Source organism: Bos indicus x Bos taurus, chromosome 8, assembly GCF_003369695.1.
Source record: "Bos indicus x Bos taurus breed Angus x Brahman F1 hybrid chromosome 8, Bos_hybrid_MaternalHap_v2.0, whole genome shotgun sequence".
Lineage (NCBI taxonomy): Eukaryota > Metazoa > Chordata > Mammalia > Artiodactyla > Bovidae > Bos > Bos indicus x Bos taurus.
The window spans coordinates 102,500,534-102,517,236 of NC_040083.1; the positions used below are offsets into that span (position 1 = coordinate 102,500,534).

The following is a 16,703-nucleotide window of genomic DNA, read 5'->3' on the forward strand; positions in this document are numbered from 1 at the left end:
CTGAGTGAATCTTCTAATTTATTTGAATTAGGAAAAGTGATCAAAATTTGACACTGAATAAATAGTAAGGCAGATTTAACAGAGAATAATCCCTGGCCTAGGAGTGAGGATACATAAGTTCTTGCCAGGGTCTTCCACAACTTTCTAGAATGACATTGAACATGTTGCTTAAACTTTCCATGCCTTGGGCTTCCGTGGTGGCTGAGCAGTAAAGAATCTGCCTGCCAATACAGGAGAAGCAGGTTTGATCCCTGGGTCAGGAAGATTCCATTCCCCTGGGAAGGAAATGGCAGCCCACTCCAGTATTCTTGCTTGGGAAATCCCATGAACAGAGGAGCCTGGTGGGCTACAGTCCACAGGGGTGGCAAAGAGTTAGACACGACTGAGTGACTAATACTTCCACTTTTCACTTCCTGTGCCTTGGTTCCTCTGAAACAAGAAGAGATACTGTGAGGATTTGTTGTTGTTATTAAGTCAGTCAGTAAGTCGTGTCCGAATCTTTGTGACCCTATGGACTGCAGCATGCCAGGCTTCCCTGTCCGTCACTGTCTCCTGGGTTTTGCTTCAGCATCAGTCTTTCCAGTGAATATTCAGGGTGGATTTCCTATAGGATTGACTAGTTTGATCTCCTTGCTATCCAAGGATCTCTCAAGAGTCTTCTCCAACACCACAGTTCGAAAGCATCAATTCTTTGGCACTCAGCCTTCTTTAGGGTCCAACTCTCACATCTGTCCATGACCACTGGAAAAACCATAGCTTTGGCTATATGGACCTTTGTCAGCAAACAATGTCTCTGCTTGTTAAGGTGCTGTCTAGTTTTGTCATAGCTTTCCCTCCAAGGAGCAAACATCTTTTAATTTTGTGGCTGCAGTCATCATCTGCAGTGATTTTAGAGCCCAGGAAAATACAATCTGCCACTGTTCCCATTTTTTCCCCATATATTTGCCATGAAGTGATGTGACTGGATGCCATGATCTTAGCTCTTTGAATGTTGAGTTTTAAGCCAGCTTTTTCACTCTCCCCTGTCACCTTCATCAAGTGGCTCTAGTTCCTCTTTACTTTCTGCCATTAAGGTGTTATCATCTGCATTGGGTATTTAAAAAATTAAGTTTGTCCTTAGCATGCTTTCCCTTCAAAATGATAAGCCTCTGTTATTATATACCTGTATAATTTGTCTTGTAAGCAGTTCTTCCAGGACAAGCAGGCTTCTCATCTCCTTTGCTCAGCCTGAGCAGATTAACCATTGTTGAGTGGAGATATAGAAAGATAAAGATAGAAGGGGGTGAATCACCTGGAAGCAAAGCCTTTCTTATCTTATTCTGATTAGAATCAAATCATGGGTTTGCGTTCTGTCTTTTCCATAGATTGTTAGAATGATATTCACAGGGCAGCTCCTGAGTGGTCATTCTTAGCTAAGAACTTCAGTATAAAAGATCTACTCCTGCTAATTCATAGCTCTTTTGTTCTTCTAAAAACTTTCAGTCTGTGTAGCCTTTCTTGTTTGCCTAGATCATTGTGTGTGTGCTTAGTCGCTCCGTTGTGTCTGACTATTTGCAACCCCAAGGACTGTAGCCTGCCTCTGTTCATGGGGATTCTCCAGGTGAGAATACTAAAGTGGGTTGCCATGCCCTCCTCCAGGGGATCTTCCCAACCCAGGGATTGAACCCAGGTCTCCCGTATTGCAGGACAATTCTTTACCATCTGAACCACCAGGGAATTGGCCACTCATAAATGGAGGCCCTTTAAGTTTTAAGTGTAACCGTTTGAAGTCGTTTTCCCCTTTGTCTCTGTCCACTGGTTACTATTGATGCATCCGATTAGTCTGATGCATGAGTGGTATAGCCACATAGACTTTGATATCTCTTTAGTGTGTAGAGTGTAGTTTGGTTTCTTTCCACAAACAGTGCTTTCAATGAATCCTACAACAGACTTATCATCTTTGTTATTGTTACTTCTTATGTTCCCTTAAGATTGTTTTTACTGAGACCCTGTTCAAGGGAGTGCATGGTAACCAGACTTAGATCACAAAATGGCTTAGGCCTAAAGTGGCTTCTCTTAAATCAAAAGGCTAAACCTGCTTCTTTTCCTCAGGGACCTCCTATGCTGCAGCAAAGAGCCAGTTTTGTCTCTATGATGGATCTGTTTCTTTGACTTTAACTTTTGTTTTGTGTTGCTTTTGTTATTATGTTGTTAGTTGCTCAGTTGCCTCTGACTCTTTGCAACCCCAAGGACTGTGGCTGTCAATGGGATTCTCCAGGCAAGAATATTGGAGTGGGTTGCCATGCCCTTCTCCTGGGGATCTTCCTGACTCAGGGATCGAACTCTGGTCTCCTGCACTGCAAGTGGATTCTCTGAGGGAGTGGGAAGCCCTTTGTTATTATAACGACCTGCCTTGGGGAAGACTGCACCTCTGCTGGAAAAGACTGATACATCACCTCTGGAGGTTGGCCATTCCAGGAGATATTTGCAAGATAATGGTCTTTACTTCTTCAACTCCTACCTGTCTCTGTCCTACAAAGAACCTGGCATCCAAACCCAGACAACATGGTTATTTTGAGACATTAGTCTGCTGTCTTTGTCAGCCAGCTTTCCTAATAGAATCGTATTCCTTGCCTCAATCTTCTGGTTAATTGGCCTGTCCAGCAGTGAGCAGACCGAGCTTGGACTCAGTAACACCTACACTATCTGTTTACAGTAGAGCTCACTTTGGTATTATCAACAAAGCCACAAACTTAGAAGAGAAAATGGTAGCTTTAGGTTTTAAAGTATAAAATCTAAGTTTTCTTTCTTTCATTTTCATTTTTTATATTTTTAGTGGTAAGGGCTTCCCTGGTGGCTTAAATGGTAAAGAATCTGCTTACAATTCAGGAGACCCAGGTTTAATCCCTGGGTGGGAAAGAAGGCAAAGATCCCCTGGAGAAGGAAATGGCAACCCACTCCACTATTCTTGGGTTTTCCTGGCGGCTCAGATGGTAAAGAATCGCCTGCAATGCAGGAGACCTGGGCTCAATCCCTGAGCTGGGAAGATCCCTGGAGGAGGGCATGGCAACCCACTCCACTATTCTTGCCTAGAGAATCTCATGGACAGAGGAGCCTGGCGGGCTTTAGTCCATAGGGTTTGCAAAGAGTCAGACATGACTGAGTGACTAACACAGTGTTGGTGGTGGGGTTTTGGAAATTATTCTCCGGCGTTCTTTCTTTATAAAGCTACAATTATAGCACGTGCCCTATCCCCTCCCATCACCTGCCAAATTTAATCTGGGCAGAACTCTGAGATTTTAAGGTCTTTACCATTTCCTTTTTCTTATTGGCCTGACTTATTTTCTTACTGTCTCATTTTCCTAAACTGTTATTTAATACATTGATATGGCAGAACTCTGGGAGTCAAAAATTTTTGCCAGTTCTGGCTAGAACCTGTGTATAAACTTAAGATTTACTCACGCCTAATACTCTTTGTAAATGAAATTAGTTTAAGTATCCTTATGATTACTGCACTCCAAGAAGGATACAGGCCAAGGAAAGAGAGTTAAAATATCCAAAGCATGGTGTAGTTATATTCAAACAGTTATGACCACATTTCTGTCGGTCATTTTGGAGTAAAAATGTGAGGCCAGGGCCTAGAGTATGAGTGAAACAACATCATGGCCATCAAGGAAAAGGGCCTTCCCTATTTATAGTCATCAAATTGTATTTCCCTTCCCTAGAAACCACTGCATTTTTTTTTCTAAACAACTTTAGTATATTGGCCTGAAACGTCAGGTTATGCAGAGGCACCAAGGCCCGATTTGTTACTGCATTATATCAAGATCTCTCCTTTATTCCTACATTCCTTTACCACTTCCTGCAAACAGCATAAGTGCAGGATTCATAAAAGATCGTGTTAGTTACTCAGTCGTGTCCAAGCCCTTGCGACCCCACGGACTATAGCCCTCCAGGCTCCTTTGTCCATGGAATTCTCCAAGCAAGAATACTGGAGTGGGGAGCCTTTTCCTTCTCCAGGGGATCTTCCCAACCCAGGGTTCCAACCCAGATCTCCTGCATTACAGGCAGGTTCTTTATCATCTGAGCCATGTATAGGAAAATTTCAAAGTTCACCTATAGAGACACTTGAAACAAACCCAGAGTCATTCCTCAGAATATCTGTGACCCTATACAGGTCATGAAAAGGCAGGATTAGTCCAATTAAACTTGTTGCATAATCACATGAACATAGTCCATATGCAGGAATCCTTGTTTATGGTAGTGTATTGTCTTTGATGTTGAATTTCCCCTGTCTGTGCTTGCCAAAAGCTTGTATCATCAGTCATAACTATTGATTCCAGAAAGCAGAAGAGTGACTAGATAGAGTTCCCTTTGTTAAATGTTTTTACAAATCTAAAAAAGAACATGACCCTAATCATTTTAAGAATAAAAGCTTTCTTCCTTATCATGAAAGTCAGGAAAGACTGGTGGCAGTCTCCAAAAGAATTATCTGAGGCTCCGGATTACACCTGACTGAGCTGGAGGAGAAGCGACCATATGGCAGATGTGTGACCACTTCTGTGTAGTCTTTTGTGGGATCTAATCGTAGGCCCCTGTGGACTATTGTTTCTCATTCACCATTGTGAAATACCAGGAAAATAAAAGAGGATTTAAAGTTTAAGGTCAGTGCTAAGACACAGAATGGGCATCAGAATTTAACCTGCTCACTAGTTCCCTATCTTCTCTCTATAAATTGATACATATTTTGCTAGAGATGATAGATTTTGCAAAAGAGATTCTGGCCCTCTCAGCTTTACAATGCGTGTGTTTGGGGGAAGTGTTGGCAGGAACAGAGGAAGTTTCTTTTTGATGATTCTCAAAAGTACACTGAGAAGGAATTAGATCCTTGAATCCAAGGAAGTTTTGAAACCTATTTTTATAAAGATGGCACCATACTTATTAAATGGGGAAAAGGGGACGGTAGAAAATGCAAAGCTATATGGGATTCAGTGCTGTTGTTCTTCAGTCATGTCTGACTCTTTGTGATGCCATGGACTGCAGCACACCAGGCTTCCCTGTCCTTCACCATCTCTCAGGGCTTACTCAAATTCATGTCCATTGAGTCGGTGATGCCGTCCAACCATTTGTCCTCTGTCGTCCCCTTCTCCTCCTGCCTTCAGTCTTTCCCAGCATCAGGTTATTCAGTATAGGATGTGTCATTCATTCTAATAGTATTCCAAGCAATACAAGCAAGTTGGTATACAGCCAACCTCAAGTACCCAGCTGAACATGAATGTTCCCTGGAAACTGAATAGTGTAAAGCCTTCCAAAGAAATAAGCTTCTCACCTATTTTTATATGAACTAAGTTTCATAGAAATTCACACTTGATATTTTTCTCTCACCAATTTCTAGACCATTTCTGATCTATTTTCTTAAAGAGCAAAGAAGTTTTCTATGCTAGACGAAAGAACTTTTATGAACCATCCACATGTGTTGATAGTCATTTTGTGGCCTTGGGAGAGAGGATAGGCAGAAAGGGCTTGAAAGTGGTCTTAGTTAGCTAGAATACTCTGCAAGAGAGAAGCTAACAGAAAGCTGACTTTTACCTAGGATTCCACTATAATAAATCCATTGTGGGCTTTCCTGGTAGCTCAGTGGTAAAGGGTCCACTTGCCAATGCAGCAGACGGGGATTCGGGGAAGATCTCACATGCCATGGAGCATCCAAGCCCTTGAGCCACAACTCCTGAAGCCCACATGCCCTGGAGCCTGTGCTCCACAATGAGAAGCCTGAGTAGCAGAGCTAGAGAATAGCCCCTTCTCTCCACAGCTGGAGAAAAGCCTGCACAGCAACAAACTCCCGGCACAGCCAAAAATAAATAAATTCATTAAATTATTAAAAAAAAAAAAATCCATTGTGAGAGTTTGCTGGTGGTTCGGTAGTTAGGATTCAGTGCTTCCACGGTTGGAGGCCTGGATTCAATCCCTGGTCGGGGAATTAAGATCCTGTGAGTCACATGGTGAGGTTAAAAAAAAATTAAAATTAAGGTTAAAAGGGAAAAAAAAAAGAAATTAATTGTCTATTGACCGTGGGAGGAAATAGATTCAGTTCCTGCTCTGTTCTCTAGTATATTTCAGTGTGAAATGTATCCTACAAGGTGATACTTCAAAACAGGTGCATAACTTGAAAGACATTCTTAGGATTTGGACGTCGAGAATACTGGTACATATTCTCTATGTCTATATGGACATACAGAACACTGATACATCTGAAGAGATTTGATTAAGTACTCATTAAATGGGCGTCTCTGATTGGTAATGCGATGCCTGGACAATTAGGAACCCGTGGGTCTTCAAAAGAAACCCGGTGAAAGGGAGAATATGTAAAAGTTCGTAAGGAAAATCAAGGGTATAAATCTTAATTAGTTTCTGATGCTATGTTCTTACTTTTTAAATTGTCCTTTACAGTTCATCTTATGCCCCAAACTGAGTGGTGACTGTTCAGTTTCCCCTTCTAACTTCAGCCTTGAAGCTCCATGAGGAAGGAGTCTACGTCTGCTTCATCTCTGTATGTCCCTCAGTCACTGATGCCAGAAGGCACACCACAAACATTCGTGTGTTCTCTCTTGTTGATTATTTTTGTGTGTATTCTTTTTTTTTTTTAACCATTCACTATAAATAAACCTTTGTGGACAAAAATCTTATTAGGTATCTGTTTGTACCTCTAATCTAGTCCCCTTATGGCAAGGTATTAACAATACCAGCTTGTTGAGTTCTCTCATGATGAAGCAATACAGTATCTGGCATGAAAGTTATTTAAATTCATAGTTGAATTTTGATAATCTGTAACGGATGTTTTGCCATTTCCTTTGCTGGAACCTATTTTTTCAGCTTGCTATCATAGAATCATGGGATAGAAGTTGAAGAGGGGGAAATAAATGGTGGAGTATTTGTGCTTTGGTATCTAAAGCGTGCCTCTTTTCAGCCTCTTAGTAACCCTGCCATATTCCCCTGTCTCTTTCCTTCACAGCACTAATCACCACATGAAACTGTTCTGTTTACTGTGTCTCCATCCTGTGTTTTGTTTGTCTTATTCACTGTTGAATTATTAGCACTTAGCTCAGAGTTTGGCGAAAGCTGGATAAATATTTATTGATTGGATTAATAAAAGAGGCACACAGGCTCATGAACGTGAACACCTACTTGGGATTTCTAAAGAACTCTTTCCTCCACAAATTGGCATTCAGGGACACATCAAGAGGATCCCACCACCTCCCTCTCTACTCTCTTCACCTTCCCACTCCCCACCCCAGCTACCAGAATTTTTGCTCTTTGGATAACATCTTGGATGGACTTTTGCAATAAAACCATTAAGGGGTAGTAAACAGAGAGACAAGACTGAACGTGCAGTTGTCTAGACTTAATTTAATAGAGAATATCTAATTTATGCCTTTTCCCCCCGCCATGTTCCCAGGTCTAATGCCCTGCTGATATTGACAGTGTATCAAATTCTGAACACACTGCTTGCCTAGGGCAGCAGTAGACCTTTCCTTCTAATTTAAATTAGCTGAAGGCTGGTGGTCCCATATGTGAGAGTGTATTCGTAATATCCTGACTGAACACAGGCCATCCAATTAGGTGAATTATCTTGAAACTCTTGCTTTTTATCTACTGACATTTGTGATCAGAAAGGCTGTTAAATTTCATCCATGGCATCAATTTTATACAAATTATTTCCTGCCACCCAAAGAAGCTACTTTTCTTCTCCTTATCTCATATTTAAGTTTGAACATACATTGAATGTATCTAGAAGAGCATTGATTCTTCAGAATAAGAGTTAGGTTTCTGATATTGTATATCTGATTCACTTTGTATTGTATTGTATAGCAGAAACTAACATGACATTGTAAATCAACTATACTTCAATAAAAATGAATTAAAAAAAAAAAGAGGTTTCTGAAACCCTATGTACAAATCCTTTCTGCCACAGTTTCCAGAGGACATCCCTGTTGGTGCAGTTACTCCTCTCTGTGTCTGTAGATAATTAAAAAATAATTCTGAGTAAAATGTTAGGGGAGCATATATTTATTGGCTGAAATCCCATGTAGACTAAATATTTATCAAGAAACAAGATTTGGGGAATTCCCTGGCAGTCCAGAAACTGGGACTCTGTGCTTCCAGGGCAGGGGACACAGATTCCATCCCTGGTCAGGGAACTAAGATTCCACATGCCACACAGTGTGGCCAAAAGAGAAAAAAAGACAAGATGAAACATTGTGAAGATTTAAAAAAAAAAAAAAAAAATCAAGATTTTGTATTTTTAATTATTGTATATAATTCTTTTTCTTAAAAGAATCTTCTGCTGACTCAACTTTTCCTGGGAAAATGGGCCATTCCCACATCATGGGGATGAACATGGATATGAGTGGTGGAGACAACAGTACCATGCCACCTCACCATCACCCAACCACTTCATCTGACCACTCCCATGATCACATGATGATGATGATGGTAAGTGCCGAAGGAAAGGCATCCCGGGCCCTTTCCCACCCACCTGGGTCATAGAAATAATCAAATTTTAGGACTGAAAGATGATTATGTTTGTTGTTTTTGTTCAGTCACTAAGTTGTGTCCAACTCTTTGCAACCCTGTGGACTGTAGCACGCCAGGCTTCCCTGTCTTTCATTATTTCCCAGAGTTTGCTCAAACTCACGTCCACTGAGTTGGTGATGCCATCCAACCATCTCATCCTCTGTGTACCCTTCTCCTCCTGCCCTCAATCTGTCCCAACATCAGGGTCATTTTCAATGAGTCGGCTGTTCGCATCAGATAGCCAAAGTATTGGAGCTTCAGTTTTAGCATCAGTCCTTCCAATGAATATTCAGGGTTGATTTCCTTTAGGACTGACTGGTTTGACCTCCATGCAGTCTAAGGGATCTCAAGAGTCTTCTCCAACACTACAGTTCAAAAGCATCAATTGTCCGGTGCTCAGCCTTCTTTATGGTCCAACTCTTACATCCATGCATGACTATTGGAAAGACCATAGCTTTGACTGTATGGACTTTTGTCGGCAAAGTGATGTCTCTGCTTTTTAATACACTGTCTTGGTTTGTCATAGCATTTTTTTTTTCAAGGTTAAAGATCAATTTACCGATGAGGAAAAACTAAGGCAGACCTAGAGAAGTCAAGTGATTTGCCCAAGATTATGTGGCAGGTTAATTTCAGGGCTATACCAGAACAGATATTTCTATGGTTCTTTCTTCAGTATGTCTTCCTTTCAAAATTGACCCTTTTCTTGATTAATTTCTTTAAGCTTCGTGTAGACGAGAAAAAAGATGAAAGTTGACAGTGAGGGCAAAGGAGAGTACATGTGGAGAAGTGCCTGTGTTAGTGATACGAAAATGAGGAGAAAGTTTTCCTCTTAAGTGAATGCTTCTTATTACCCAGAACTGCTGCTTATAAGTGTTCTAAGCTTCTTGACCTGAGATTCTCATGTAGAAACTTCGATTGTTTCTAACTGACATGTTTTGGTTTCCTGGCAGCCTATGACCTTCTACTTTGGCTTTAAGAACGTGGAACTATTGTTTTCTGGTTTGGTGATCAATACGGCTGGAGGTGAGTAAGCCATCAGGTGCTGTTTGAAGGTGACACTCACATGAGAGACAGTGACAAAGAATCTGGAAACCCAGCGCCTCTTCCTGCCAGAGTTACTGAGTCGTGAGGGTTGCAATTGTAACCGTCTGGTTTCCTATTTCCTACCTGGAAGATAAGGATACACAATGACTATTTAGGTCCTACTGCAAACCTCTCTTAAATAACATGTGTATGTTTTAGAGTTTCTGAAACATAATTTAGATACAGGTCAGAGTCTTTTGCAGACCATTGTGTTTCACCCTTTTCCAGAGTGTTTCCTTGTTTGATTGGTCTTGGACGGAAGACTATGGTCAAGTTTGAATGGCATAAGAAGCATTTTATATATACATACCACAAAATAACCCTAGCTTCAAAACTATTAATCGAGTACAGTCCTTCCATTTTACAGAAAAATTAAGCTTCAAATAGTGAAATGATTAGCCCTAAATAAATTAGTATGTCAGAACTAGGACGGGGACCTAAGGCTTCTGACCTAATCCAATGCTCTTTCTCCTTTACTGAACTGGTCTACAGCATTCATGACTCTTGACCCATCTTAGGGTCAGTCCTAGTTTGGGGGCAGTTAACCATCCATTTTTTTTGGAGTCTATAATGTTGAGTTAGTGTGCCTTAAATTCAAATTGTACAAGTTCAGTGGTCAGGTGGACCACTTTAGGTATAAGATAAATCTTTGGACCCACAAAATCGATTGTTTTGGGAAGAAGGAAAGCATTTAATTCAGGTAGTATGTTAAATCAGTTTTGAATACATTCATATTGTTACCAACAATTCACACTGTGAAAGACTTAGGATTGAAATGCCCATTCAAGAAATAGAGTCAGCACTCTTCTGCGGGGCAGGCAGGGCACACAGTGCAGCGTGTGGGATCCCCAGGCAAGGCTGGAGCCTGTGCCCCTGCGCTGGGAGGTCAGAGTCCTAACAATAAGCGTATTCTACATCGTGTGTCTGTGTGAAACTAGTTTAATCACGTCAAGCAGCCAGACCAAAGGTTATTGTTGTTCCACTTATTTTTTTATTATATTAATCAGAAAATGAGTATATTCTTTAGTAGAGACTGTAGTTTTCACTAAGATCATCTTAGTCTTTCTCTTCCATCCATGGGAGTGAAGAGGTAACAATATAACATATTCTGGAATTGACAGTAGAGAGTAGCAGTTTTTTGGAATTCCCTGGCAGTCCATTGATCAGGACATGGCACTTTGACTGCCCAGGGCCTGGGTTCAGTCCCTGGTCAGGGAACTAAGATTCTGCAAGCTGAGTGGCAAGGCCCATTCCCACCCACCCCCACCCCCCAACCCCCCCAAAAAAATAAGAAAAAAAGAGGAGCAGTTTTTCTGTGTTTTCTTTCTCGCTTGGAGAGCACACCAGCTAAGCATTTTGCATGTTTGACATTACTGCCATCTTTTCCTTTCCTACTTAGAAATGGCTGGAGCTTTCGTGGCAGTATTTTTACTAGCCATGTTCTATGAAGGACTCAAGATAGCCCGAGAGGGCCTCCTGCGCAAGTCCCAAGTCAGCATCCGGTACAATTCCATGCCCGTCCCAGGACCAAATGGAACCATCCTTATGGAGACACACAAAACTGTCGGGTAAGGAGATTGAACAGATCCAGGTGGAAGTTCTGGAGAGCTGAACTAGGCAAATAGCAAAGTTGCTATTTTATTAGCAACAGCCCTTTTCTTGAGTTAATGATTCTATGTCACCTTGATCAGCACTCTTTGGAGGCTTGGGGTTGTGAGTCATTAGGCCCAAAGAGGAATGATATTAACTCTTCTTAGAGTTCATTCTGAATTCTAAGCACTGGTCACTTTGGAAGAAGGAAAAGAATCCATATTTTAACATATTAGTCAAATAATAAGAAACAAGTTAAAGAAAGAAGTTTCAGGTCAGGGTACAGAAGAACTTCTATAGAAAGTTGTACCTGCCCAGCTCTGGTCTCATTTTGTTATGACACTGTGCAAAGGTCTGTATTTCACTTAAAGTATTTGGATGACTTGGTTTTCCCCACAGATTGGCAAGTCCTTTTTAAAATTCAGTTATAATAGAAATGTAGATCTTAAAGCTAAATTGGAATTCAAGGAATCCTATAGACCAATGTCTTACTCTCAAGGAAGCACAATATTATTTATTCCAATAGTACCCATGATTGAGGGCCAACCAGATTGTGACTCATCTAAGGTGATAGAACCAGTGAGTGACAGAGGAGACAAACAGCCAGGTCTCCTGATCCCTAATTAAGAACTGTCTACTATACCACCCCACCGTCAATTCTGTTTCCAAGTTTTTAAGAGTAAACTTTGTGAAGGTGGAAGGCCTGAAAATGTTCGCAGAAATAAGTGCGGAAGGGTGTGAGTCATCCCTTTCAGGTTCCACGGGGGAGGTGAGTCACCCTCCAGCCTCCCTCTGCCCTCCTGAAGAGCTTGACTCCTGCTGCCATAGAACCATATCTGGCTGATGTCTATTAACCTCATAGCCCTATCATTTTTCATTCCAAGGACCAATAAACAAAACTTGCGTAGACACAGGTACCCTGGAGTTGCCAGGGTGACTGAGAGGGCAGCTGAGGCTGAGCTCAGGACTACAACTGTTCCCTTTCTTGCGCCTGAAGCGCGTGCCGAGCTGCCTGAGCACTCCCGGGGCCCTAACTCTGGTGTCCCTGTTTGCTCTCCAGGCAGCAAATGCTGAGCTTCCCGCACCTCCTGCAAACAGTGCTGCACATCATCCAAGTGGTCATCAGCTACTTCCTCATGCTCATCTTCATGACCTACAATGGGTACCTCTGCATTGCTGTAGCGGCCGGGGCGGGCACAGGGTACTTCCTCTTCAGCTGGAAGAAGGCGGTGGTAGTGGACATCACAGAGCATTGCCATTAACGTCGAAGTCCATGGTGTGGCCTTATCGATTGCAGTGGAAAGCAGTTCAAGACTGGAAGACAGGGTTCCACCTTCTCTTATCTCCTTACAACACACATACACCTGCTCAACAGAGGTTTAGCTTACAGTCTCTGAGCTAAAGTGGTAACTTCCTTCCCCCCACACTTCTTTCCCTAGTGAGCTGAGTTTCCCATTTCTCTTGAGAAGTCCTCTCCTCCTTCATTATCCTTCACAATCATCTTAGATCCGAGTTATATGTTCTTTTCTAATCTGGGTAGCTTTCTGTTCAATGGCTGCATCGCCTGCTTCCTTTTTTTTTAGTCTTGTGTTCTTTTTTTTCTTTTAAACAGACAGTTTGTGAATTTGATGGGTTTTTCCTGGGTTGGTGATGAAAATGGGTTAACTTTAGCCAGGATTGATGACAGGCAAGGGAAAGTCTTGCCCAGCTAAACCCAGAACCCAAACATGTTTTAGTCTTTGGACTCAATGATTGGAAGATAGGTTATGGCTTCCCTAGATGTGACGTGTTGCACTGAAATTTTTGTAGGGGGCAGAGATGGTTTGAGACTGTATAAATACAGGCCCAGAACTTGCAGGACAGTGCATTCCTGGGTGGCTGACTAATCAACCTATGTTCCCACTCAACATTTTAATTAGAATGAGCTCGTTAATCAAGAAAAAAAGGTGACAATCAATTTGAGAAAATAGATATTTTAAAATGAAACCATTGACATTTTTACTTTCACTTGGTACCTTAGTATGTCACAGCTGAATGAAGCAAGCGTTTAAACATTTTCTTCTGTTATTGTTTTCTTCTGTTATTGTCTGCCTCTAACCAGTGATTTTCAAACTTTAGCATGCATCATAAAATCACCTAGCGAGCTTGTTAAAAACCCAGTTGTTGGGCCTCGACCCAGAGCTCCTACATTGGTATTTTTAACAAATTCCCAAGTGATGCTCCTGCTGATGATCAGGGGACCATATTTTGAGCATCTCTGCTTTAAACTAAGGGAGTATCACCTGGTGGGTGAGCTACCTGGGACTGGGCATGGAAATTTGACTTGCTATTAGTAGGTGGTGTGTCTGGGCTTAACTCATGTACTAAATGCTGCTGGTCAATACTTAATCATTCCATAAACATTTATTCAGCTCCAGCTGTGTCTGTGTGCCCAGGTCCACGTGCATGGAAGAGCTGGAGCCAAAGTAACTTTTCTTAGCATGTATGAAATCACTAGTCCTTATTTTTAAAGATCTGTAATTTCTTGGAAGTAGCCTGAAGGTTGAGAAAGACCTTTGATCTGCAATGTAAATCAGCCAGTCTTGGGTTAGAAGGGCAAAAGCCCAGCCATCTCTGAGAGGCTTAGGGTGTGGTTGACTGATGGGCAGATTTTCCTCAGCCCCTACATCCAAAGGCATACCAGGCAGATCCTCATTCTCTGCATGACCATCTTTGTTACTCGGGGTGGGGAGAGCTTAATTAGATCACAAGTGGCCAAAAATTACTTTTCTCAGTGAAGAATGGTCTTGGATTTTTATTCTCGTTAATCGACACTGCAGTCTTGTTCCCAGTCCAACCTACCTCTGTATAGTGACTCTTGTGCTGGTCTATTAAATCCTGCCCTCCTTGGTGCTAGACTCCTTTTGTGCCTCAGGGCAGGAGAGAGAAAACACAGCTATCCTGTTGGCCTCTGTTGTGGTTTTGAAGTTTGTACTTTCTCTGTTGATGCCAGTTAAATATTGGAGGGCAAGAAATGTGTACTTACATGGCTTTGAACCAAGAGAGGGTTATAAGCTTACCGGATCGAGGTTAAAACCTTGAACCAACACTTATAATTTTATGTTTTTCTCTCATTCCAACCCCTTGTAGTGCTGATACTTAGTATAAGCAAAGGGAATGACAGGTACTGATAAAAATCCAACATTAAGGTACAAATAGCCTGTACTGTCTCAGAAGCCAATGAATAATAAAACCCTGAGAAATAAAATAAGAATCAATGTTTAGTAGTAACCCTGGTACTCTCTAGACATCTTGTCATGATCTGCTATGAAATAACCTTATCAGGTTATTTTCAAGGTATGAAAAATCAAGGCCAGTTAAGACAAAATGCTGTGAATTTCAAACTCTCAGAGAGAAGCAATTTGGGATACGTCTTTGGGTATTCAAGATAGTCTCATGAAAAACCTGAATTCTGTGATCTTGAGCTAGGTTGCCAAAGGAAGAAACTAGTGAAGGGGAAAAAAAAAAGTAAACCTTAAATTCTGTCTTTCTTGAGCTCTCGGACTGTGTTAATATTGATAATCTTGTTGATTTTCATATCTATACCCCTGTTCATTTAGAATTTTAGTGCCTGACTTCTTTGTTCCTTTTGGATGCCAATTGCTTGTTTCCTCCTGTTCACAAGTGGAAGCTGTATCGCGTGTCTTTGGCCCCTTACTGTCTTTCAGTCTTTTATCCCATACATCTAGTCTAGTAATCTCCCTAGCCCTCCCAATGCACTGGACAATGCTGTGCAGTGGGTTTGGATATTGATACCAACTGGAAGCTGTAAAACTTGTTCGAGACCCTAAGCACACTTTGAGGAGCAATTGTCCTGTTGGAATTTCTATGAGGCTGGGTAAAGGGCTACCTGGTACTATCCACTAAGTTACAAAATCTTAGGTACCGTCTCCAACCTATGCCAGAGGAACACTCAGCCCCTCACTGCCCACAGACAGAGTCCTCTGTCCACCAGGGAATCAGAGACTAAAGTTTCTTCACTACATCTATGGTAGGGTTCTCTGGAGTTCCCTTTTAGGCTGTGGGGCGCTGGTTTGGGGTTCCCTGTAGAAGCTGGAAGGGGAGGTGGTAGGGAGTATACTTCATGTCATTTACTGTTGGTCCTGCCCTCTCCAGCTGCTTCCTTGAGAAGATATGTCTAAAGATATAAAGTCTGCATTTGATATAATGCCTTAATCACTGGGTCTACAATTAATGTTGATTGTTTTAGATTGTAAGCTCCTGGAGGGCAGTATTGCTGTCGTAGGAATATTTTAACACTGTCATGTGCAAAAGAACAAATAAATATTTTGATTTTGTGATTCTATATATGTCTTCCACCCAGAGTGATATCAGAGTCAGTGGTCTCTTCATTGTCCACATGGACTCATTATCATCAGTTTTTAGGATGTCCGTCTTTCAGGTGGCATGATCCAGTTATATTTTCATCTCACTGCCCTCCTCCTTCACTTAAAACGACAGGCTTTGTACACGCCAGAAGAGTTCACATGACCTTTTGCACAGGAGACGGTCTTCATGAAGATGCAATATCTCAGTACACCGAAGATTTTACCATATCGTAATCGCTTCCCTGTGTTTATGCTGACAGAACATCCTCCTGAGTGTGGCTCTTAGGAGGGAAGAAGAAACTCAGAAGGCAGTGTTTTTGTGCTTCTGTGCCCACTCATGCTGGGAAGCCACAGTGACTGGTTGAGGCAGGCTTGGATGATTTTTTTTTCTCTCTCTCTTTGATCCTGGCCTTTGTAGCATTGAAAATAATTGAACTCAGTTTCCCTATCTGGAGCCACTGTTGCTGTGTTTTCTTTTTTTTGTTGTTGCTGTGTTTTCAAGATAAAAGAATGGAAAGTCCCAGATAAAAGTGGAAGAATAAAACTATTGTAAGAATGGTAGGGAAGACGTGACTACATATCTTCTTCTCTTCCTGCCTCCCACACTGTGATTACCCAGACGTAAACTACCCCAGAAAGGCTGGGTAAAATCCTGCTAGTGGGTCTCTACAGAACTGCTGACTCCAGAGGTTCTTTTCTACTATAGTTGGCAGTTCCCAGTAGTTGAATTAAACAGTGAAAACAACAGGACATAATTCTAGTCTCTGAGCTTCCTCCCAGATTGACTCATTAGGAAAACTCTCAGGCAGTTTGAGAAAGAAGGAAAACTGAGATGGTTGGAGTGCTAATACTCCACTGCCTATCCTCTCAAACTAGTTACAAAGCCATTCTATAAAGATTCTGGAAATCCACAGCTTGATCGGGTTAATACAAAATCGTGAGATTCTAATCTCCATGAGGGCAGGGATCTCGATTTGTTCACTGCTGTTAATAAGTGCCTAGAATGGTACCTGGCACGTAGGAGGCACTCAAGAAATACTTGTCAAATAAATGAACTAAGTGAAAATCAGTTACAGGGATCAACTGGATGTGTCCTGTGTTTGCTGTGTA

General features: G+C 41.7%; 1 protein-coding gene across 1 annotated transcript in view; it reads left to right on the forward strand.

The window, feature by feature from the left end:
• Positions 1 to 15,573, forward strand: part of SLC31A1 (solute carrier family 31 member 1) — a 34,299-nt gene extending 18,726 nt beyond the window's left edge. The window contains exons 2-5 of the mRNA XM_027550536.1: positions 8,315 to 8,472; positions 9,504 to 9,576; positions 11,036 to 11,204; positions 12,287 to 15,573. Of these exons, the coding sequence (XP_027406337.1) occupies positions 8,347 to 8,472; positions 9,504 to 9,576; positions 11,036 to 11,204; positions 12,287 to 12,488 (570 nt within the window). The 5' untranslated portion in view covers positions 8,315 to 8,346 and the 3' untranslated portion in view covers positions 12,489 to 15,573. The remainder of the gene's footprint in view (positions 1 to 8,314; positions 8,473 to 9,503; positions 9,577 to 11,035; positions 11,205 to 12,286) is intronic.
• The last annotated feature ends 1,130 nt before the right edge of the window (positions 15,574 to 16,703 follow it).